Source organism: Podarcis gaigeae, assembly GCF_964106915.1.
Source record: "Podarcis gaigeae genome assembly, chromosome: 5".
NCBI lineage: Eukaryota > Metazoa > Chordata > Lepidosauria > Squamata > Lacertidae > Podarcis > Podarcis gaigeae.
In genome coordinates this window covers 70,263,487-70,288,989 of record NC_139681.1, presented here as the reverse complement: position 1 = coordinate 70,288,989, position 25,503 = coordinate 70,263,487, and the positions used below count along the sequence as shown (strand labels likewise).

The 25,503-nt window shown below is 42.5% G+C and overlaps 1 protein-coding gene across 2 annotated transcripts in view; it reads left to right on the top strand.

Moving 5' to 3' along the window:
- The window catches only part of EPHA4 (EPH receptor A4), a 154,068-nt gene that overhangs the window by 95,860 nt on the left and 32,705 nt on the right, over positions 1 to 25,503 (top strand). For both annotated transcript variants that reach the window (XM_083742079.1, XM_083742080.1), the window contains exons 6-8: positions 13,085 to 13,209; positions 14,416 to 14,575; positions 18,577 to 18,688. In XM_083742079.1, coding sequence (XP_083598205.1) covers positions 13,085 to 13,209; positions 14,416 to 14,575; positions 18,577 to 18,688 — 397 coding nt within the window. The remainder of the gene's footprint in view (positions 1 to 13,084; positions 13,210 to 14,415; positions 14,576 to 18,576; positions 18,689 to 25,503) is intronic.

Below are 25,503 nucleotides of genomic sequence, written 5' to 3'. Positions count from 1 at the left end.
CAAACAGTGAGGAAGGAAGGACCAAAAGAAGTCCTCTGAAGGTTGGAATGGGCACAAAGAGATATGGCTTCAATGGCAAATGGAAGACATGTGATTTTCTCTTCAAAAAGAAAGTGTTTGTTAAGAGTGATGAGTAGCAAACGCCGTAAACTGCGAGACTCCGCAGGGTAGGCATTGTCTGGCATGTTTTGAGTCAAATACAGTCTGATCTTTACCCACTGCTGTAAATTGCTCACTTAGTCTACTTGCTTTCACATGTCACCAGCTTCCTTTAGGCATTAAGAGGATAAAATTTGCGGACGTGTCTGTTTCAATACGGAATGATACAGCCCTTGTAAATCAAGAGAGCTGTAAGAGGGGCATAAACATCTAGTTGGTGCATTTTATTGGAAGGGGAGAGAAAGCTCTTTTAAAGGCTTCAGCACTTGGAAAGCATTTTATTGACTGAGATGAGCTTTTTAAAAATAAAAATCAAGCCTTCCTTTCTCCTCTATTCTATTTCGTCCTTCAATCCCTTGCATCATAGGAACATTCTTTCTGAGCGTCTCAGTTTCGAGAACCTGAAGATACTTCTTTCTCTCTGAGAGCCATTGCAGAATCTGGCCAACAAGCCCCAAAAGCCAGTAGTTAATCCACATAGTCTCTTTTACACCATCAGAGCTGGTGTCGACACATGGCACTCTTGGACAGCTGTGCTGCCTTAGATGATTAGTTCTGCAGAACTGCCATTTTAATGCCCCACAAAGCACTGACATAGTCTTTCTTTGAGGCATTGTGGGAAATTAAAATGAAAGCTGCAAGCCTCTACAGTGGTACCTCGGGCTACATACACTTCAGGTTACATATGCTTCAGGTTACAGACTCCGCTAACCCAGAAATATTACCTCGGGTTAAGAACTTTGCTTCAGGATGAAAACAGAAATTGCGCTGTGGTGGCGTGGCAGCAGCGGGAGGCCCCATTAGTTAAAGTGGTGCTTCAGGTTAAGAACAGTTTCAGGTTAAGAACGGCCCTCCAGAACGAATTAAGTATGTAACCAGAGGTACCACTGTACTGCCATCAGGTAAGCTCAAGGGTATAGGAAGGGGTCCACTGCAGAGCACTTTCTTGGACAGGGGCTCAAATCTACAGCTGACCCTGAATACCACCATGCTGAAATTGTGCAGAATGAGCCCCTTGGGAGGCTTGTGCATAGTGGGGATACAGCATCCTCACAAATCCTTTCCTCTTCTGCTTTGTTTTAATTTACATTTGGTTTTGCACTCATTTGCAGTTGAAGCTGCCAGTAACTTTTAAAGCGATCAGAATGTCTCTGGAACTGAATTTGGGCTTTGAAATGGATGCTGTAGAAGTAAAAGTGGTTCTTATGATGTTTTGGAGATTTATCTCTGCTTGAATATTATTATTATTATTATTATTATCATCAACATACCATTGTGGTTTATGGTGAACATCTCCCTGCCCCAGTCCACATTCTGATACTGGGTCCTATTACAGGTCTATGGGCAGTTATGGACAAGATGGTGTTCAAGAAAGCACAAGGCTTTTGGTGGTGTCATGGAACACAGTGCACCCACTTTGAAATAAAGTGGACTTGAGCACACATGTACGGGATTCATCTGTGAGGGCATAAAGATAGATGGGATAAAGAAGGGAATAAGTTGTTTCAGCTGGAGGTGGGGCTGGATGGAAGACAGTGTAGGAGCTTAGACCATCTGTAGCCCTCTAGATATTGTTGGCCTACAATGCACCCCTAACCATTGACTTTGCTGGCTGAGACAGTAGTAAAAATAGCTTTCATTTTGATAGAGGATTTTTTGAACAAAGGCAAAATGATTGAGTTGTGACAAGGGAAGTCTACAGGGACAGCTGCGAAAAAGCATAAAGCATGAAACAAAAACTATAGAGTGAGAGATGCCAGAGCTTGATTGTTTTTCCGAGGGAACTCAGAGGAAGAGGAAAATTTCCCCAATAATACATCTGAACAATTTTTTCCTGATTATATATCTACTGACCATTTGCTCTGGAGGAAGCTGCCTTCAATTCTTTTAGCAGAGGTGTGTCACTTTAATTGTAAATAATGGCTGCTTTGCCCTTACCCAGAACTAATTTAGAATATATCAGTCTTGTTATTGTTAAAAGAGAGACAGAGAAAATTAGACTAAAATAAAACACTCGAAAATTGGCTCTCCAAAGTATCATAATAGATAGACATACTGTTCTCTTATAAGATAGAAAATACAAAACCTGTGGTTTATTTATTTATTCAATTTATTAAACACATCTTTTACCTTGTACCTCAGCCAACAAGGCTCCCAAAGTGGTTTTCATGATTAGAACAATAAAATATTATTAAAACCAGCCTTTGTGAACCTGGTGCCTTCCAGATATTTTGGACTACAGTTCCTATCAGCCCCACAGCATTGGATCCATCTAGTTTAGTTCAGTACTGTCTATGCCAGGGTTTCCCAAACTTGAGTCTCCAGCTGGTTTTGGACTAGAATTCCCATCATCCCTGACCACTAGTCCTGCTAGTTAAGGATGATGGGAGTTGTAGTCTGACAACAGCTGGAGACGCAACTTTGGGAAAGCCTGGTCTACACTGGGAAACCCTGGTCTACACTGACAGGCAGTTGCTTTCCAGAAACCATTCTGCATCACGTGCTGAAAATCAGCCTGGAGCAATCTGATCGCTGTGTTGAATTGACAATCAAACCAGAACCCTTTCCTGATCCTTATTATAATCAGCCCTGAGAAAATGAAATTCAAAAGAGCTCTAAAAATCATGGTGGAAATTATTTTACAATAACATTGACCCTTACCCCACAACAGGAATCCCAAATCTTGCTGGCAGTTTTCTCTTCTCGTGTATTGCCATTTAGAATATCAAACAATGCAACCCCCCCCCCCCCATTCAAAACACAGAGTTGGAATCAAAAGGTGAGTAAATGCTGGGTGAACCAAAATAAATGTGGAACTTGTAATTTAAGCTGCTGCTGACACCCTAAAGTAGGACTTTAATTTTGTGCTTGCACATTTCAAGGCTCAAAGACCCTTCTCCAGTTTCTGACTCTGCTTTCAACTGACCTCCTTTTATTTTTACAACTAGGCAGTGCACAGAATGAAGTTCTCTCCCCTCATCTGTGCTTCACATGGTTTATAATTTGCTGCCACAGAAAGTACAGGTTTCAGATGAAGGAGAATGGACTCTATCCAATTACAGAGCCATTTACAGGTAAAAAGTTGTGGGTGGTAAACTGAAAGAGGCTTGAGCAACATTGCCTCCCACTCCCCTTCCGACCTTTCGCTCTTTATGGCAGTCCCTCAAGTGAAGAACAGGTTTGCAGTTCATTAGCTGGCCAGAATGGCATAGATTCGTTCGCAGCCCCCACCCCTTGTATAAGAGTTTTCAGGGCGAACAAAAGTATCCATAGCTTTCAGTCATAACAAAGAGCACTCAAATTAACACCATCAAAACATTACATGGCACAACAGAAAAGGCTAACTTTATGCATTCTAGGAACCACATTGCTGAAATTTATATTTAATCAAATTACCAACCATACACACACCAGCTTTCTTTTCACACCTTGTATTTTTGTGGCATTTATTCCAATGTCAGTTTCGTTTATCCAAGCTTAGAGGTGGGCTTCAGTGACTCCCTATAATTCATTTTACTTATTTCTAGGGAATTATCATTAGTTATGATTTAGAAATGGCAGCAGATGAATGGGGACCATGTGCTAGCTATGAAAATAGCTTACCTCCTTACTACTAAAAGCACTTGTAACAATAAGGGGAATTAAAACTTTACATTACTACTTACCCATTTCTCCAGACACCTTAACAGCTATAAACGAGTGGTAATGTGGGGGAATTTTCATGGTGTGGTACCCAACATTAGTCATAAGAGTACACTCACTAAAATACATGGACCAGGCCTTTTATTTCAGTGGGTCTGTTCTGAGTGTGTCTAACCTCAGTTTTTACCCGTTGTCCACATACTGTAGAGCAGGGATGGGGGAAACCTCAGGCTCGGGGGCCCAAATGCAGCCCATCCAGACTCTCTCTCTCTGGCCCTCAGGACTCTCTCCAAACCACACATCCTCTTAAACCACTGCTTTGCAGTGCCTGCCATATGGCCCTGAACTCATTGCATAAAGCCTTTTGCTTGCCTGCATGGGGCATAGAGAGTGGTGTGTGTAGAAACTAGTTTACTGTACAAAGATAACATTCATATGTATTGTTCCTCCTCCTTTTCCCTTGCCTCCACCGCTGGATAGTTGCCCAGAAGACAATGTGGGCGTCAGGATGAAGCACGTTTCCTAGTCCCACTGTTGAAGTACCAAACAGTAACCTTCTAAGAGTTCACAGCATGGCTTTAATTCATCCGAATCTGTTCTTGCAACATTTCCCTCTTGACATAGGCAACCAGCAAATAAAATGCATTCTGTTGAATGGGGTCATCCATTCATGTCTTTCTTTCTCCTCTACATTTCTTTTCTTTTTCTTTTTTTAAGTAATATTTATTAAAGTTTCAAAAAATTACAAAGTAAGAAAAAATAATAAAACAAAAAATTACAAAAAAAATGAAAAATAAAAACAATTAAAAACAAACCAATTTTTCCATAACTTATCTTTCATTTACTTGTTTCCTTGACCTCCTCACACCTCCCTTTTTTGTATTCTAGTTCAGTTAGTTAATTCAGCAAATCCTTTCCATCTTTGCTCCTCTACATTTCTTTCTTTACCACTGTTGGATTCACCTTAAGGACCATTATGTATGCCATATAAATGCTAGCTGTTCCTATCAACATTGCTTCTTTCTGTCAGTTCTTAACCTGCCAATGTATTGGCTGTGGGAAAGCAAGGACTTCTCACTCTTTTCTTTGGGTTTTCTACCATGCTCTTCCACAGTTACGATTTAATGAGAGTGCATCAGAAAGGAGTGAAAATTTTTTGAGAGAACTGTCCTGGAGACTTATGTAATTCAGAATTTAATCACCTAGAACAGTGAAGGAACAGTGAAGGGCATGATTCAATCCCACCCACTGCCCACTCCCTGCCTAAGCAAAGCCTTATATTTTGGTCCAAGAGAATGTCTCATCTTTGTATACAATGGATTGGCAGTCGCTCCAGCTGTGAGAGATGCAGTTTAATGGTCTGCAGAGCTAATAAAATTTAAAATCCAGCAATCATTCTCTTTAACTGTAAATTGGAGGCGTGGATCTGCTACAGTTATCTTCTGTGTTTAATGGAGGTAGAATAAAATACTGCTGGCAAATCTGGATGGCTTGAAAGCGATGCTGGCCTTAAAGCAAAAGCTGTAGTGTGCATGGTTAGAGAAATAGCACCTTCTGATGTTTGCCCATAAGTCAAAGAGGTAAGTTTTTAAAATAGAATTTGGGTTGCTGTTGATGTGCTGGTCCTGCCGCTAATCATATTAGTCTGTTCCACATGTAAGATCGCTATACTACATTACATCCAAATCTGAAACTTAGCAGTCCTAGTCTTTCCTTAAAAGGGAACAGCCCACACTCTTATTACAACATTGTGTAGTGTGTTTTCAACACTTTGGCTACATTCACATGGCAGTTTATTCCATTTCCTTGATGTTTCCTTAACTGCTGATTTCTGCGTTATATTTGAGCTTTCATGTGATGTAAAAGCCACTGATGAAATATAGCACATTCTTAGCATTTATTTCTGTGCTTTTTTAGTCCAGAAAAAATCCATTTGCAGCCCCTTTACTCTGGAAAATCACAGGAGTAAAGTGGATAAATTTAGGGTGGTATATTGTCAGTACAAGGACATGGGTGGCGCTGTGGGTTAAACCACAGAGCCTAGGGCTTGCTGATCAGAAGTTTGGTGGTTCGAATCCCCGCGACGGGGTGAGCTCCCGTTGCTCAGTCCCTGCTCCTGCCAACCTAGCAGTTCAAAAGCATGAAGTGCAAGTAGATATATAGGTACCGCTCCAGCGGGAAGGTAAACGGCATTTCCGTGCGCTACTCTGGTTCGCCAGAAGCGGCTTAGTCATGCTGGCCACATGACCTGGAAGCTGTACGCCGGCTCCCTCAGCCAATAAAGCGAGATGAGCGCTGCAACCCCAGAGTTGTCCGCGACTGGGCCTAATGGTCAGGGGTCCCTTTACCCTTTACCTTTACTGTCAATACAGGTTTTTCTTGCCATTTTCAGAAGCACTTATGCACAGAAAGGATAGGGGAGTAGCAAAGTTGTCCAATGACATTCATTCTTGTGTCGCGCCACACCTACTGGTGCGAATCGAATTCAGCTCAACATGCCACTATATAGCATGTCCAGCAGTGTGAAAAGAACATAAGAAAATGGAACAGAAGCACTAGGATTACAATCAGGCAAACTACCGCAATATTCCCCATGTCTGAATGCACCCTGTGTTTGGCAGCTTAACAAACCACTACAGAAAGTATGTCTAAATGAAGTAGGGTGGGTAATGCCTTCTTCATCTATATGCTTTGATATGAAATGCATGATGTACCTTAGAACACGGACAGACGGCAATTCATGTAGTTCTCAGCAAAGCATTGACACAACTTGTGCTGAGATTCTTCTACTGTACTTTTGCCTCTTAAGAAGCTCAGATGTCCATGGCTGCTTCCCATTCCAGTTTCTGAAGTTCTTTCTCCTTATCCTAAGGTTATTTATTATCCCATGCCTTTCAAATTAGTATAGGCCGCACAATTTATCAAAGCTGGCATTCTATTTATGGTGGATCAAGTTCTGCTCTTTGTTACAACTGCATGGGGCCCAGCAGTCTCCCAGCTTCCCAGGTTAGAGAGCCACTGGCTAATTCCAAATTGAACAAATTGCTTATAGCATTTCTTCAAATGTTTTGCAGTGCTAACTCCAACCACCCGTGTTATGTTAATCACTGTCATTCAAGCGTTTGGGAATGTTTCTTTTCTTTTGCTTCTTCTTTTTTTTGTAAGTGGCTGAAACATTCAGACAGATTTTTATAAATTACTGAAAGACTTGTTTTCCTGTTTGTTTAAAACTGGCATTCATACATACAGGAAACATACACATTGCTTCCTGCCATGTTTCTGTTGGCAAGTATTAAGTTATCTTTGTCAGGACGTGCCAACAGGCTTTCTTAGCAAGCAAGCAGAAATAAAACAAGTAGTCCTCAGACTAAACAGATGCCTCGCTTGAGTGCTACTGCAGGGCCCCCGCCTCATCAAGAGCTTCCTTCCTAAACAAAACAAGGAGGGTTTGCCAATCTCTGCTTCGTAACTTTGTAGTGGTCAAATAAAATCTATGGGCATGATCCAGTCATAGTTAAAGCTCTTAGACTATGCACACTTAACATGGGAAAAGTTCCATTGGACACAGTGCAGCTTAACTTTGGAATAAGTATGCCTTGAACTGGGCTGCACGTCTCATTGATTTCCGTGAAAGAAATTTACACATGTGTTCTCACATGCGTGTCCTACTCTCTCACCGAGATCAAGGGAACAAACCTTTGGCTGGATATTGCAGCTGTCAGAGTTCCAGATTTTAAAGTTGCTTCATGTTGGCATGATGATCTGAATTTTGCCTTTCAAGAAATGATTTTGGAGGCAGAGGAGCAGAATGATAAAGATTTTGTCATTATACTTTTACAGAGTAAGGTAGTGTTTAAACTTTAAAACCACTATAGTCTTCAACTGTAGCTTGCATTTTAAACTCACTTAGTTATAAGAAATGTCTGTACAGAGCAGCAGCACTGGGGGATGTGATACAGTGGTACCTCTAGATGTGAACAGGATCCATTCCGGAGCCCTGTTCGCATCTAGAAGCAAGCGTAACCAGCGATGGCAAGTCTGTGCATGCGTGTGCCGCCTTTTGCCACTTCTGCGCATGCGCGTGGCATAATTTTGAGCGTCTGTGCATGCACAAGCGCCAAAACCCAGAAGTAATGCGTTCCGTTACTTCCGGATTGCCGCGGAGCACAACTCGAACACGCTCATCCTGAAGCACATTCAACCCGAGGTATGGCTGTATTTAATTGCTTCCTATGCTCTTGTGTTTCACTGTAGCTCTGCAACTGGCCATACTGTCTTTTCACATGGCCAGTGCACACCCAGTTTGCTGTGTGACTATGTCCATACCTGGAAATGAGGAACATACCCTTAATAAACTTGAAAGTCATAAGAGTGTTGCTGAATGCAAAAGCTCCAGCACCAAGCTGACTTGCAAATATTATTTTTAAATAGTTCTTTTCTCAACTGAGAAACGAGTATTTATCCTAGTTTAGTGTATCAGCTTTCTTTAAAGTAATTAATAATGAAGCAGGCTTTTAGCATCCCTCAAACAAGGTAAAACTCTTAATCACAGTAGTATCATTACTGCTTTCAAGCATTTAATTTTGATCCTTGACAACATGTTGAAGCCATCAAGCATGGTTATGTTCCCCTTAAGGATGAAAGAATATTTGAAGAAACTGAATTAATTTGATGTGAAATATATATATCTGCAGTGATCCACTTTTAGTTGTGCACAGAGATTACTGTGTAGTGCTATCCAGATCTTCAGGATTCTCATTTTCATTGGTTTCCTGCAGACCAAAGACTTTTCACTTAGTTGATTTCTTCTTGTTACTTTCTTCTAATCTGAGTCAGTCATGAAATAGTGTTACCTGAACTCTACCATATTTAGCAAGTGCCAAAGGCCTGCTGCAATAACTCAGCGTTTGCTAGCCTAAGGAAATTGCTTTATTATGCTGTTTGGGCAAAGTTTTGTTCCAAGTCTGCTGTCCTCTTATTTGCTTGTAGGCCACAAGCACGGAACAGCAGTAATAAAACTACTGGTAGGTGTTTAATGGTAGAGTACTGAGGAAGTAGATAAAAGAAAATTGCTCCATTCACAACAGTAGGGAGCAAGTCTTTCTGAGTGAGGAGGGGCAAGATAGTGAACTACTGAGTTTGGGCCTGCATAAAGTTACACAGCCATTTACACAGGGACAGTTTCCTCCTTATTCCACTCCCAGAGCATACCAAATTCACCAAGAAACATGTTATCTGCATGAATGAACATACAATGGATAACATACCATATATGGAATAAATATATAGATGCATATCCCCGATAATAAGTATATAAGATGCATATTCCTGGTTGGCAACTAGCTTTCTTGAATGCACACTTTAGAAAAAAAAGTGAGGGGCACGTATCTGAATTCTTGGGTTATAGCACAAAAAGCATGGAAGGGAATATATTTTTCACTTGCCTTTAATCCAAGGCCACCAAGGTTTGTACAACAACCCCATGAGGTAGATAAGTTGAGACACAGTGACTGGCCCCAGGTCATCTGATGAGCTTTGTTCATGCATAGAGATTTAAACATTTGTCTAAACACTCTAACAACTATCCTACACTGATTGTGTACACAACAGCTGCTTTATATTGATGCAACAATTAGGGGACTTTTAGTTAGCATCTATTTTGTTAAGCTTTAGGTGCTGACTAAAAACAGCAAGTTCTGCTTCTGTTGAGAAGGATGCTTAGAAGAGTGGTGCCCTAGCTGTCACTCCACCCTTTTCTATCAGTACTTTTAACACAGGTATGAAACTTTGGGTCATAGATTTCAGCAGATCACTTCATCGTCTGTTGTGCTGTGATTTTCCAAATATGTGTGACTGGAAAAAATGAAAGGAAGACACCTCCCTCCCCCCACTTCAAGAAAGAACATCCTCTTAAAGATAGATCGAATCAGAGCTGTTGAAAAATTATTTATGAAAGAAATATTCAGCTGTTCTTGAAGACTCACTCATTAACTAAGGCATTCAGCTTTCTGGTTGGAGTGTCACTAATCTGCTTTTACTATAGACAGTGGTGGTGACTTATCCTGATTTCCTTCCTTGACTTTTGATGCCACTGCAGAGGGGGGAGAGAAAAGAAAAGAATAACGTATCCTTGAAAAAAGTCTCCTTTGAGTTAAAGGTTTTACACGGATATCAAGCCAGGACAGTTGCTTCTGACTGTATTGGGTACCTTCTATAAATAACTTGATAGCACCCCTTTGAACGAAACCTCCCTGTTTCTGTTATTCAGTATATCTTCATGCACATGAGACTCTGGGTGAGGAACAAACAGACAGATGGGTAGACGTGTTGAGGGAGGCAGGAGCAGAGCTCCAGAGTCATTTCTAACAGAGATGCCAAACTGTCAAGCAGTAGATCAAGAAACAGTCTTCCTGACAGACGCAATTCAGCCCAGAGAGTTCCTTTGTGACTATATGTGTGGTGCCTGCTGCTTCGTTTTTCTCCCATCAGACCTGTCTGATATGGTCAAGTAGTTTTGAAGCTTTCATGTCTGGTTTTCTTTTTGCTGTTGCTGTTTCATGTGACATTTATCTATTTAGTTATTTAAAACAATTCTCAATGAGGTCCTTTTAAAGATATTAAAATGTTCAAGGATAGCTATATTTTCCCCCATAAGACGTGGCTGTTTCTTTGGGGTCCCCCCCCTGTATAGGATGGAATTATGATTTCAGTCTGAAAGGTCTCCATAGATCTTCACCCTGCAGTTGTTGTTGGTTCCTGTTGTTTTCAAACACCTGCATATTTCTAGGGTTTTAGGGACAAAGGAGGGAATATATTCAGTTTTGGAAGCTGCCTAATCTCTGTCTCTACAGAACAGCTTTTTGCAGATAAGATTTTTTTAAAAATTTCCCTGAATGCCCCCTTTTCTTCCCCAGAGACCCCCATCATTTGTACCGGTGCTTGTCAGTTGTGGCAGGACTTGATAACAGCTGGCTAGAGATGTGACCACACAGTAACAGAACAGCAAAGAGTGGGCAGCTTGGATCGTAAATCTTCAGGAAGCCCATTCCTCCAACAGAACTACGAATCTGTTACTGTCATGGTCAAAGGGGAAAGGCATTGTCCCCTGGCCTGTTAAACATCTCAAGTCCGGGCACCAATGATGCTGTGCGGTAAACAAACCAGGAACATCTATTGAGATGTTTCTCATTTATCCCATTGTTTGTTTTATCTTAGCTTTCCGTATTGCATTCAAAAATGTAATTCTAAAGAAGCGTGGACTTTCATCCATTTTATAGTACTAGTTGAATTGTCAAAAAAGCCTATTGACCTTTTTTATTTTTTTCTCTCCAGTGAAATCAAACTTTACTCAAATCAAGCTCTCTCTAGTTATTGGCTGTGTTGCATGCCCAGTGCCCATGGAGCTTCCTTCCCCTCATTCTCACTTGCACCTCTTTAGGTAGCTGGCAATGACAAATGCATGCTTGTGTGGACAATTCCTTTTGTTTAGATTGCTGGCATCTTATTGCATGACTCAGTTTGATACCTATCTGATCTTGTGGACTAGGAAAAACTATTTGTTTACTTAGCTAATAACAAATAAAAGCAAAAGGTTGTATCTAACTAAGTTCTACTCGGCGTAGACCCATTTAAATGAATGAATCTAAGTTAGTCATGCTCCTTAACTTCAATGAGTCTGTGCTGAGCAGGGTTAGCTTTGGAAGCAACCCAAAGTTGTATGTTCATCAGTAAGCCTAGCGAAGGGTCAAGTGTGAAAACAATAAAGATGAGAGAACATTCATAGGAGACCAGAAGGTCACACAGTCAAATCCTAAAAGCAAGAATGGAGAAAATCTGCTAGAGTTTCTAGCCTATTCTGTGATCATTTACATTTACATTTAGATTCACAATTCTACATTGTGAGTCTTCTTTGAAAGTTTTCATGTGTCCTAGTGAAGCAAGAGCGGCATAGTTTATTAGTCAGATATCTGCTTTCAGTCTCTGAAGTTCTAATTAAGGCTGAGGGGAGGGGAATCTGTGATTTTGAGCTGTTTCTAGTCAGAGTAGACAGTACTGTACTTGGCTAGATGGTCCCATGGCTTGACTTGGTATAAAGCAGCTTTAGATGTTCAAAGAAAAGTCCTGTGTTAGGCCATAGAGCTTGCTCTTTAACCTCCAGGAATCAGTAGTATATAGGCTCTAGCTCAGTTGGTTAGAGCATGGTGCTGATAATGCCAAGGTTGCAAGCTTAATCTCCATCCAGGACAGCTGCATATTCCTACATTGCAGAAGCTTGGACTAGATGATCCTCAGGGTCCCTTCCAACTATATTATAAATAAATTATATATTATGGACATGCCCTCTCACCAACCACCTGAACTCGGTTAATGGCGGCTACCTGAGAAGGACCTCATTGGAAGACTGTAACACACAGGAAGGTTAAAATGGGAGGACAAAGTCCTCTGGGCCTTCTCCTACTCCCAACATCATGTAAAGTTTTGCAGGGCCCAGAGGATACCTTTCTCCCATACCTTTCCAGGTATTAAAGGTTCCCCTTGAGGTCCTTTTCAGGTCCCACTATCCAAGAGTTTCCTCAGTCGCAACTCCTGTTTGCTTCATGCCACTTTTTCAAATTGCCTGAAAGTGACAGGAAGGTTCATGGAGAGGGAGGGGAATAGGAGGGTTTGCATTGTGTGTGTGCACGCAAGCGATTATATTGATCAATTTAGGATTGGCCCAGGTTCTGGATGGGGCCCAAGTCCAATCCTAAATTAATCTGGGAGAACTAATCCAATAAATTCTTCTTCTTTGGACTCTACCTCACTAATGATTGTTGCTTACTTTTTATGTAGCGTGGTAGCTTAAACTTTATTGTATGTAGCCAGAGATGCTTTTTGCTGGTTTCAGTGTGGTACAAATGTACCATCAGAATGAATGCATGCTACTGATTTCATCAAAGAATATTTCATTACTGCGCCTTGCCAGGGTAGCTTGAAAGACCTCATCAGGGGTCCGAGTCCTAAAAGAATGAAAGGTGGGCACAGAGCCATCAGACCAATGTGAGGCTCCTCACAGGCCCACAGGCTATAGCTATAGTACAATTTACTGCATGGACAGTGTTTTAATAGTTTTCCGGTGGAGCCAACATGCCTAAGGCTAGGCCTGTGTTGAGTTGCTTTCGTGAGTGTGTCCAAGGGATCTTGCATTGCATTTGTGCAAAAGACAAAACAGCCAGCATCCTCCTACACTTAGGGCTCTTCTGGGAGCCATTGTATAACATTTCCCTCCTTTCTCTCTTGGCAGCTCCATCTCAAATTGCTTTGATCCAAGCTAAAGAAATAACGAGGCACAGTGTGGCACTGGCTTGGCTGGAACCTGACAGGCCGAATGGAGTCATCTTGGAATATGAAGTCAAATATTATGAAAAGGTATTAATTCATCCTGGAGAGATGACTTTTTCTTCCATTATGTTGGATGCCAGGGCCAAATAGGTTTACCTTTGTCATTGTGTAAATGGTCATTATCAGCAACAAGTTTGTTTGCCTATAAAATCATATCCAGTTTGACATTTCATACATTTTAACAGTTGTACTGAATAACATATTGCACTCCCTCCCCCCTTTGCTCTGTAGTACTGGTGTCATTTTGTATTTTCTCTCACCGTAGGAACTATCTGATTCCAGTGGGGCTATTTATAATGAGAATCAATAGAGCAGAGAAGTAGTGCAACATTAGCCTTACAACAGAGACAGATGTGTAATAATGAAGTATATAGCACAGTAATAATAATGAGCTCTGTATGAGCTGATAGCTTTTGCCCAGAATGATGGTGGCGGTTTGATAGATTTTAATAGAAAATAAAGGAAAGGAAATTACTTTCTTCACCTCCTTCAAGTTATATGGAGACATTTCTACAAATAATTTGTTCCTCCCCCAGTTCAGATCTATGGAAAGAGCTATTTCCTCTCAAGGTTCTCTGTAAAATGAACAATTACTTTCTCTCTCTCTCTCTCTCTCTCTCTCTCTCTCGCTCTCGCTCTCCCTCTCCCCCATCCCCTTCACCTTATTTGCTTTTCTAATAATGCCCAAAATGAGTTGTAGATTTTTATTGGAACAAGATTATAGCATTTTTTTCTGACACATTTTCCAAACAGAAAAAAAAAACAGAATCCACTTTTAAGGAGAGGGGAGCAAAGGAGGAAGGGGAGAGAAGAGTGCTTGGCAGGCATTTCTCACAGTTCTAAACTGGAAGGGGTGGAAGAGAAAGAACTGAGCACGGACAATAAAGTTCTACTTGTTCATCAGAAGGATAGTGATTACAATCTCGGATGTTTTCCAAAAACATATTCACTTACCTTTTTTAAAAAAAAGCACAGCAAAGCAGTGATTAACTGACTATCAGTTAATCACTCCTCGATCACTCCTTTGACTTCAGCCAAAGAAGAATGATAAAATGTACAATTCTGCCAATCTCCCATATCACTGAAGATAACAAAAAATAAAGTTTCCAGTGCTCCTTTGAAAATTCTGTCCCTGTTAGTAACATCCTTATCACAGATTAGGCAACTGGTAAAGTTCCAGAGTTCACAGAGCACTGTTTATTTGCTCTTCTTTCTGTCTTTTCCCCTTGGTAGGACCAAAATGAACGCAGCTATCGCATTGTGAAAACGGCTGCCAGAAACACTGATATCAAGGGCTTGAATCCGTTGACTTCATACGTCTTCCATGTGAGAGCAAGGACAGCAGCTGGCTATGGAGACTTCAGTGGACCCTTTGAGTTCACAACCAACACTGGTAGGTAATAATAACAACACATCTCTCACTGGTATAATCCTGGACATCCTTTCTCCTCCGGTCACCATTTTGAAACAGTGCTGCATTTAACTTAATTGAATACAAATGAATGGGTTTCTTGTTGGTTCAGAATCTCTTTGAAGTGCTTGGCCTTGATCAGGCGTCTAAACGTGCCAGATCACAGACTTTTCTTTCCATGGCTTCTTCTCAGATTGGAAATGGAGGAAATTGCCCCCCAAAAGAGATGCAAAAGAATCCTGTCTACCCAGGCTTAAAAAACATACACCCTTAGATCATATTGTGTTATGATTTACGGCCTGTTAGAGGAGTGGGATAGGATTTGTCCTTTTCATAGTTATTGTTAGATGCACACATTTGAAATGTGTTATTTATTCTGTGTATTTGGTTTTAAATGATTAGCAAGGTGTTTGGTATTTTATATATTTTGTAACTTTTTCATGGAAAGTATGGACTAAATACAATCATCGTCATCATGCAAATACTATGACAGGGACCAAGCAGGTCCTGTTAAGTAGCAAAATCCTCACAACATCCTTAGACTCTAATAGATCAAAGTTTTCGTTTCCCAGTCTCTTCCATTAATACCTAGAAAATGCAGGACATCCTGTCTCCCTTCTGTAAGTCTCCCCACTTCTGCAAGCAGCTGCCAGTCAAGTGATGTCCTGGCTCCCCAACGTACATGCCTCAACCAGACCCTTGGATCGATTATTACCAAAGGCTTTATTCCAAAATTCAGGTTACAGGTAGACACGTCAGGCGTTCAAAACAGTGCTGTAAGATACAATGTCTCAACCGTTGACTCTCTCTTTGAAGAGTGGAGCAGGCACAATCATTTGAGTGGGTGTCATGCCAAGGAACAGAGCTGGGCACTCCTGCAAGTAGACCGAGTCTGTTTACACTTGTGTAGCTGATGGTGCATCCTTGAAGATGGAGTCAGGGTTGGCACAAGTGGCTCACATTCCGACCTAGGCTCATATGCCTTCCCTGGGATGGGAAGTGCTTTGCTACCTGAAGGCAGGGTAGAACCTGGACTGTATGGGACATCTGATGCCACTGGGGCAGGTCTTTCTCCCAACAAACCACTCACCCCCACCACCACATCCAGATCAACACACCCATGAGCACAACTTGCCCCTGCACTCTCTTCTCATTCCACCTCCCTCTTTGACCAGCCCTGCCAAAAAGTCTCCACAGGGCTCATGACAAGGGATGTGCAGTGTGGTGAGATCATGTCACTAGACGTTAACAGGAGAGAAGGTCGCAGAAGAAACCTTTTCTGTGGCAATCATGCATTCCCTCTAGCCGTAGAGCATATCCATTTTCATTCTGCACTTGTGAACAGTACAGCAAGTGTTCATTCATCTATATTTGGAAGTGTTGTGTTCATTTGGATTGTGTTCATGCATCTATATTTGGAAGTGTTCAAGAACCAGGACTTTGAAACGCATGTTCATAGGATCCAGAGAGTGAATGCAGAAAATCACATTGTGGATGAAATAAAGCAGTTACGTAAATCCGCCCACAGCAAACATGGTATTTGCTAGCATTTCCATATCCTGTGTGTTTGATGCAAGCTGTTTTCAACATTTTAATGAGGAAGTCTTAATAAGGAACGATAGAACGATACATTGTGTATTACTCTGCAGCAAGATCCCCCATTGATTCATGCGGGGGGATTTAATGGCTTGGCTTCCTTTAATGTTAACATGAGTTCTGTGTATAAATCTGCACATCTCAAGGGGCAAAGAATAAATTCCTTATAATAATTATTGGTTCTCTCAAGATAAGCATGTTATACATGGATACGTACTAGGGAGGAACATTGTGTGCTCCCTTTATACTTTTACAAATGACCACAAGTGGCAACCCTACCTTTAGTTCCTCAGTTTGAGCCTGGCACAGCAGAGAAAGGGTGGCTTAACCGTCTGCAAGGGCTGACCATGCTGCCCTCCGGCCAGTCCTTCCTCTTTGCCAAACACCCTCATGCCAGTTCACTTGGGGCGGGGAATATTGGAGGCAGGCATCAGTGGAAACTTTTCTCCTCAGGCTTCATCTAGCAGAAAAGTCCAAAAAGAGGCTTTTTCTTTTTCCTCCCAGCATACCCACCCTTCCTATGTCTGCTTGATCCCATCAATTCTTGTTTAATTCTTGTCATTCTTATATTTTGACCTTGCTATGGGTTTGGGCTGTCTGTTGATGGAATCCATTTTATCTCGCTCCCATATTATTTTGGGCCTTTGTCATGGCGAGCCTCTGTTTTGCTTCTGCTTAGAACTAGTGGTTAGCTCTTCAGTTGAAGCCACGAAACTATAATGTTGGTCAGGAACCATAGTAAGCAGGGTGATTTCCTACAAACCTTCTTCATTATGTGCTGAAGTGATTCAATATTGTGGGCAGCCAGTCTCTACAACAGGGCAATCCAATACGTGGCTGGCCCGTGGATCGCACGTGGCCCTTAAGGCCTTTTTTCGGTGCCCCCCAATCAATAAAAATAACTGAGGTTCTCCCCCCCCCCAACAATAGGCCTGCCCCCAACAAAAATCCTGTCTACACCCATGATCCCAGCTCTCATGCTGCCTTCCCAAAGTCAGGCAAGTGAGGTGTTGGGCTTTGGTAAGGAGGCATGAGGGCTCTTGACAGGGTCCTAGAGTCCTCCCAGCTCCTTTCCAAAGCCTATTTAGCATTTTCCCAACTTGGGGAAGAAGGTGGGAGGCCTCTAGGATCCTGTCAGAGCCTCGGGCCGCCTTCCCAAAGACCTGAGCCTCACTTTTCTGGCTTTGGGAAGACAGCATGAGGGCTGAGTAAGGGTCAAATTTTGGCTTAGCTTCTGCCCCCCACATGCAAAAAGGCAGTGTGTGGCCCATGAGTTCCATGTTGAAGTACTCTGGCGGCCTACTTGGTATGAAAAGTTGGACCACCCTGCTCTACAAGGATTATTTTTTGCAGGATGAATCCAAGTTGTCCATAGCCACAAGACATTCCATCCTGCCTGAGCTATTCAGCAGTTGTGCTGATCAGTGCATAGCTCAGTGGTAGAGCACATGTTCTCCTTCCAAAAGTCTGCATGTTCGATTACTAGCTCTCCACTTAAATGATCCCGGTGAACAGGGATGAGAAAGACCTCAGCCTGAGACTGGCTACCAAGGAAGGCAATATCGTGCTGGATAGACCAGTAACCCCAGTTGATATGGTGGCTTTGTGCACTCACTTATTTCCTGCTCTGGATGACCCTCTTGGCAATCAGGCTGCCAATAACAACTGCCAATCACATATTTTCCCATCAAATACAAAAGTTCTCATTTGATAAAACTGTTGCTGGCACTACACCTAACTGGTGGTCTCTTTCTTCAGTCCCTTGGTCTCCCCACTTTGGAAGTAAAATGTACAGCTATTTGTACATTCTGTCTGCATTCAACAGACGTAAAAAGCATGATGGCTTCTTGAGATAACAGGCGGCAAAGGATATTTAATTTCCATTGCACAGAGAAACGTTAATCAGTTCAGGTTGTGCCTATTGGTGTTAACATCCCTCAGGCAGCACACATGAAAACGGGCCGTGCTCTAGCCTGCTTTAAGACAGTTGAAAACATCTTGTTCTGTTTGAGTCTGCCTCTTGCTCATAGTCAAGGAATGAGCATCTGGTCCATTTTAAATCAAATAAAATGGGAAGCAGCTCAGTGGGCGCTAAATCAGCCATTATACTCTCAGGGTAGACATGAAGGGGAGAAAGAGGGGAGTCCTTATTCTCGATGAGTTTCCCCCCAAAACCATTATTGAGCATAATGCCTTTTGCTAATTAAGGCCCTCCTGGAAAATTATGGCAAATGAATAGCTAATGAAAAGGCCCAAGAGTGGCTTTGAGTGGTGCATTGAACTGCGTCTGTCTGCCCATCAGCCGCAGAACCAAGCACTCTTCCCTGCGTTGTTCCTGCCTGTAACATAACTACAGAACATTAACGGATATCTTTTTCTCTTTCTAGTTCCCTCTCCCATCATTGGCGAAGGTACCAACCCCACAGTCCTTCTGGTCTCCGTGGCTGGCAGTGTTGTCCTTGTGGTCATTCTCATTGCTGCCTTTGTCATCAGCAGGAGGTAAGAACTTAAGCTCCCCTTCTTTTCCCCCTTCTCTTTCATGAGGCAGCTTTTTGTCTCTCCCCCAAACAAAGCTAAATTCTTTGATTAGCATCATAAACAGTGCATTTGCATCACAAGCCCTCTCCTGTGTTGCTTTGATCTTCTCAACATCGCTACCACAGCAGCATGCAGTGTAATGGTAATAGTTCTTGAGTTATGTGCCCTTCAAATGCAAAACCAATCCTAGGGATAGGCTGGTGGTGGTGGGAGGTTTTAAGATGCAAGCCAACAACATGAGATCTAAAGAGAGACTGTAATTTGATGTAGGGTTTTAATGAATGCATCATTCTGGGCTGACAGCATTTTATAGGAGAAGTGCCAGGGCAATGGGGAATGGGGGTGGAGAAACGGAACAACCCCCTGCATCTGAGCTTATACAGAGAGAGAAAAGATGCCGCCTTGATTTTCTTATGGCTTCTGCATTTGGCCACATCAGTAGTTGTTGCCTCTGCAGAACAAAAAGGAAGGTGCACTTAAACACTAAATTCCACAATTTTGTATGCCAGGCAGGTTAGACAACACTTTTTTTTCCATCACCAGGCTCCCAAAGACAGGAAAGCAATTATTTCAGCTTCTAGAAGTGTAAATACATTTATGGGTTTGGCTTTTTAAAAAACAGTCTGCTCAGTAGTATTTTCCTGGACTAGCCTGAGGTGGGGATAGGAAGGCAGAATAAAGAAAAGAAAGTTATTAAGACCACATAGTCCCTGGAATAAAAGGTTAAATAAAGAGAATATTGCTTTTCCATCCCCAAATGCTTACAATTAGCATGGGGTTTTTTTTGGGGGGGGGGGAGAGAAGGTGATTAAGATGATGGGGAAGTAGTTCTCTTTCTTTTCCCAATTAAGAAAAGCATCAAAAATGGATGGGAGGGGATCTCCTCACAAATGCCCTGCAAGATAGGCTAGTAACAGAGTTCAGGTTCAGAATCAGTGCCCCTCTGAATATCAGTTGCTTGGACTTAAACCATGGGAAAGGGGTATTGTCTTCACAGCCTCTTTCTGGACTTCCCAGAAACACCTGGCTGACAACTACTGAAAATACGACAATGGACTAGATGAATATTTAGTCTGATCCAGCAGGGCTGTTTTTATGTTCTTGTACTCTATAAATAAGATCAGGTTCCTTTTGTTTCACTTTCTTACTGCAAATTGTTTTCTCCTTTAAAAAAAAAGAAAAGCACACACTGTTAAATCCATGGGGTTATAATATCTGATAAGTAGTCGTTCACCGTAATGGATTTCAGTGGGTGGTTCGCCTGGTTCACCAGCCTCCACGCTGACAGGAGGGAAAGTACATATGAAAATGTATTGCAGAGAGATAGGTTTATTAAAAGCCATTGCTACAGAAAATAGCATCACTGAGCCTGATGACTTGAAACCCCTCTGCTTTTATTGATCACTTTATTATTTAAGGCAGGATTGATAGTGAGGTGCATTGGATTTCTAATTACGAGTTGCCACCTCGGAGGATTCTGCCTGCCGAGTCTGGCTGAGATTATTCCTTTACCAGCTTCCCCATTTTTATTTTTTTTTATAAAATGCCACTTCCCTAGGCTGATAAACAGTGCCTGGTGATTGGTCCTCAATGGATCACTTTTTAGAAAATGAAACGTCAACCCCTTGCCCTCCTATTGATTCTCTTTAGTAGTGGCCATAAAGCTGTCAAAGGAAAGGCTGTTGGGAGCCAGGTAGCTGACAGACTTGCTGGAGGAGCTGATGTGTTTGCCGCCAACACTTATTTCACCCTCAAGCCGCCTCCTTAGTTATCTCTTCCTTGGAAGGGTTCCAATTGGGTGGAAACAAATAAAGAGGTGTCCATACTATTAAGAATGGGAGCTTGGCCCAGCCCCTTCTGGGGGAAGGATAAATGGGAGTGGGCTCAAAGATGTAGCTCTGACATGCAAAACACCAAGAGCTGTACAGATCTTGTGCAGTAAATGAAACGCTCAAAGAAAGTCCCATAGTTCCCCTTGCTGGATACTCAGTGATTTCTACATTCTTCACAGTCTGTATTACTTAATGAACAGCATCATTAAGTAATACAAGCTAAGCAAATCTCTCTGTGAGGGACATCCAAGTTTCTTTTCTGGATACCAAAATTTACTTACTAAGTTTGTTTGTAAACTTAAAACCCAGTTTTTAAGCTGGAAGTGCTGCCATGACCTAGGAAGAAAATAAGGCACCGCCACATGTTCAGGTGAACTGTGAGTGGTATGGGTGCAAACTCCGCCCCCAGCACCACTGGACATTTTGTGCAAAGATTGGAAGATGGGTCCTACATAGGCCCATTTACAAGCCTTCCATTTAACACTTCGTATGTTCAGGCAAATGCTTCACCATGCCTTTAAAGGTAGAGGTAAAGGACCTCTGACAGTTAAGTCCTGTCGTGAACGACTCTGGGGTTTTGGTGCTCATCTCGTTTTACTGGCCGAGGGAGCCAACGTTTGTCCGCAGACAGTTTTTCAGGGTCATGTGGCCAGTATGACTAAGCCGCTTCTGGTGAAACCAGAGCAGAACATGGAAACGCCGTTTACCTTGCTGCCGGAGCAGTACCTATTTGCACTTTGACATGCTTTCGAACTGCTAGGTTGGCAGCAGCTGGGACCGAGCAATGGGAGCTCACCCCATTGCAGGGATTCGAACCATCAACCTTCCGATTGGCAAGCCCAAGAGGCTCAGTGGTTTAGACCACAGTGCCACCAGCATCCCTCGCCATGACTTTAGCATGAAGCAAATGTGAACTGAGAAAAAAAGAGTATTAAATCTTTTAGTGCTGGCTCAAATCAGCAAAGGATGGATAGCAGCTTGAATGTTTCACAGCAGCTTTCATCAAGCACAGCTACTTCAAACAGCAATTTTGTGCGTTTTCAGAGGTTAGGAGTTGGAATGCATGGCTTTGGCTACCTGATACAGTTGTTTGATGGGGTCTGAGCTTCCTCCCTGAGCCCCACCCCTGAGGTTTTTTTCTGGTTCTGCTACCCCGTACTCAGGACGCGGGTGGCCTCGTGAGTTAAACCACAGAGCCTTGGGCTTGCCGATCAGAAGGTAGGCAGTTCGAATCCCTGCGACGGAGTGAGCTCCTGTTGCTCGGTCCCTGCTCCTGCCAACCTAGCAGTTCGAAAGCATGTCCAAGTGCAAGTAGATAAATAGGTACCGCTCCAGCAGGAAGGTAAACAGCGTTTCCGTGCGGTGCGCTGTTCTGGTTTCGCCAGAAGCGGCTTAGTCATGCTGGCCACATGACCCAGAAGCTGTACGCCGCCTCCCTTGTCCAATAAAGCGAGATGAGCGCCGCAACCCAGAGAGACCCACAACTGGACCTAATGGTCAGGGGTCCCTTTACCTTTACCTACCCCCTACTCAATCTTGTGGCTGTGTATGATTTCTCCCACTCTCCCCAAATGGCTTACTCCATGACGATCCTAAATGTCCTGACATTCCACCTCCCCCCCCCCCCCCCAGACCAAACAGCTTCTGGCTTCCAATTGCCATGGCTGTGGTTTTGTTATGTTTTAAAACTTGATGTCAATTGACTTGTCAGGGGCTTGTTCCCTGAAAGACTGCCTCCCAAGGTGTAAAAGCAAAGATGGTAGAATTTGGCCTTGCACAGGGAAACAAACTCTTGGAAACAAACTCTTGATACTCACCTACTGATTGGTCACCTAGTAATTTCTAGAAAACTTGATGCTGGTTCATTCTCTGAGCAAACCATTTGCATCTATTATGATGCTGCAGTGTTTTAAAGTATATTTTTATCGGTTTCTAAAACTGCTGTACACTTCTCCTTCAGTGCTGATTTTAGAACGGAAGGGCGGGGTTGAAACATTTTCTGTAAATAATAAATAAAAGTGAAAAGATTCCAGAGCAACACACTGAGAGCCCTGGAAATTAGTGCCGCAGGGTGCTTTGTAAAAGAAGAATTGGAAGGCAGAATGGGTCTTGTTAGGTTTTGGATCTCAGAATTCTTTATTATATCACAAGCTTGGTAAAGCCAGAGATCTCAAATGAAACAGCCAGAGCTCCACCAAGGCCCCTGTAGGGATGATGCCCCTGGCATGCCACCTTGTCATATCCTTCTGTTTGGGAACACACTATTCAGGAATCTTTGAGCTGCCTTTGTGTTCTCCGCATTGGCCTGTCAAAGGCTGGAGTTGCCAACTCTGGTGCGTTGGCTTGACTGGGAGAGAAGCTTGTGGGGCTCCTGCTGTTTTGCGACAATACCTGCTAATACCCCTTGGCTCCCACTTTGTCATTTGCGGTGCATGCCTGTCAGGCTAGGACCCGCCTCTTTTTTATCTGGAAGTCCCACCTGTAGGCTTTGCTTGCCTCTCTGACCCCTGCAGTTTTTCCACAGTGCCTGCTTTCCCTTCCTGATCCCCGCCTCCCATTTAATCACTGTCACCCAAATCCCTGTAATTACGGGGCTGAGCTCTGTGACAAAGGTTTCTTTCTGTCATTCAGGTGAGCTGTCTGTGAATGTCAGTTTGTGTCCAGCATTCCTCAGGGCCTCCTGAGAACTTCCCATGCCCTCCCAGTGACTCAGTAATGAGCAGATTGGGGGGGGGGGGGCAAGAGGAAAGTATCTTTTCAAGACAAAAGGCCCCAGCAGTTTCCCGCCCAGAGCAAAAGCTCAACAGGTGACAAAGGTAGAGCTGAAGTGAATAGGAGGTTGGGAAGCCTTTATTTAGAAGCTAATAAGCTGTAATTAAAGACTGAAAAGTATTCATTGCGCTTCCTTCTAGCTTCCCTCTGGGGGGGGGGGGGAGTTTTTCCGCAGTGGTGCTGTTTTAGACCAAAGAAAGATAACTAGGAATTTTAAAGTTACTGGGGGCTTCCTCCCTGCCCATCCATAACATATTTATTCCTTGGGGGTTTGGTGTAAAATTCAGTGTGTTGTGTGCCAGTTGCAATATAATAATCTATTCAGCTCATTCTGAATAGATTATTATATTGCCATTGGCACACCAAATCAATGGGGATACTTTAGAGTGAGCAGCAGTGGCGTAGCGTGGGTTGTCAGCACCCGGGGCAAGGCAAGTAATTTGCGCCCCCTAACCCAGTAGGGGCAGAGAGCTGCGAGTGCGAGCTGGCCCCCCTGCACCCCCCACGCTACGCTACTGGTGAGCAGGCCTTCTTCACGTTTGCTTCTTACAGAAATATCTATATCGCCCTTCAGGATGCATTTCCAGTGTGTTTGTCCTGGGATGTCTTTGTTGGTATAGTGTGTACCATGAAGTGCTTGTGTAACAGTTGGGCATACAGTGGTACCTCGGGTTATATACGCTTCAGGTTACAGACTCCGCTAATGCAGAAATGGTGCTTCAGGTTAAGAACTTTGCTTCAGGATGAGGACAGAAATCGTGCTCCGGCGGCACAGAAGCAGCAGGAGGCCCCATTAGCTAAAGTGGTGCTTCAGGTTAAGAACAGTTTCAGGTTAAGTACGGACCTCTGGAACGAATTAAGTACTTAACCTGAGGTACCACTGTATATGCACTCCTTCGCTCATGTAGGAGCATTACATTGCAATCCTGCACGCACCTACCTGAAAGTAAGCCCCAGTGAGCTCAATGAGATTTGGTTTTGGGTAGATAAGTCTAGGATTGCACTGCATGGGGGCTGCTCTTACAACTAATAAGCAATGATAGGTGTTAAATTCTTCTATCTTTTAGAGGCAGTGGATCAAATTGCATATTGATTTCTACCGCATCCTCTGCTCAGTATACTCTATTTTTTATACTTAGAAAAGACAACATTTATATGCAGTCACAATTAAAATTGCTTAATTGCCCTCAGCAGAAGGATGAGTAGTGATCACATGTGGTCAGGCTTGTTTCTTTTTTTGTTGGCAAATATACGCAACAGTGCCCAAATGTTTCCTGTGACACCCATGAAAGTTCTGATGTCGGCAATATTAAAGAAAAGCCGTAGGTTCCCATAGGAAAAACAAAAAAAGCAGCAGTAGACTCACTTGGGGGAAACATTGAATTATAATTGCTAAATAGTACTTGTGCTTTCGGAATTTTCCTGTTCTGACCCTGAGATCCTGAGAACCTAGAGAGATGCAGGGACCAGCTGAACTTTGTAAATGTTCTTTACCATGTGAAAATCTTTCCTTTACCAAAGCACTTCTTTTATTAGATTCCCTTAGATCTTTGTTTATCAAAGGGCTTTAAAAAAACGACAGCAGCTAAGGTTGCAAATATTATGAGCCTTTCATGTGTCATTATATGTATAGTCTTAATATTAATCAGTAGTATTAATGTTCACACGTGTAGAATTAAAATAGTTTTATCAGGTATATGTTGCTGTTCACATTGAAATATGAGCTAGAATCTACTTGAGAATCTGTTGATTACACGTATGCTGCATTTTTCTATATTTCATTTCCTTGTGACCTGTGTGTATATCCCACTGTGTGTATATGTACCTGCAGTTCAGGATAATGCTTCTGGAATGGACTATGAAAGTTTGTGACATAATAAATAGTTCCAGATTTAAGGTGCCAGAAGACTTCTTACTATTTTTACATACAAATCTCATCATTAACACACACTTTTCAATTGTTTGCTCACATCAAAATTATTTAACCTTTTCAAAACTGGCCACAGATGATGATGATGATGAAGAAGAAGCAAGATTTTGAAGCAAGATGCACATACAAAAATCCCTTTTCCTCAAATGCAAGGATCTTTTCTTTGATGGCAACAATTAATGCAATATAAGCAATCTGACAACTCTTGTAATGCAGGTGGGGCTGCGTTAAGTCATCAACTA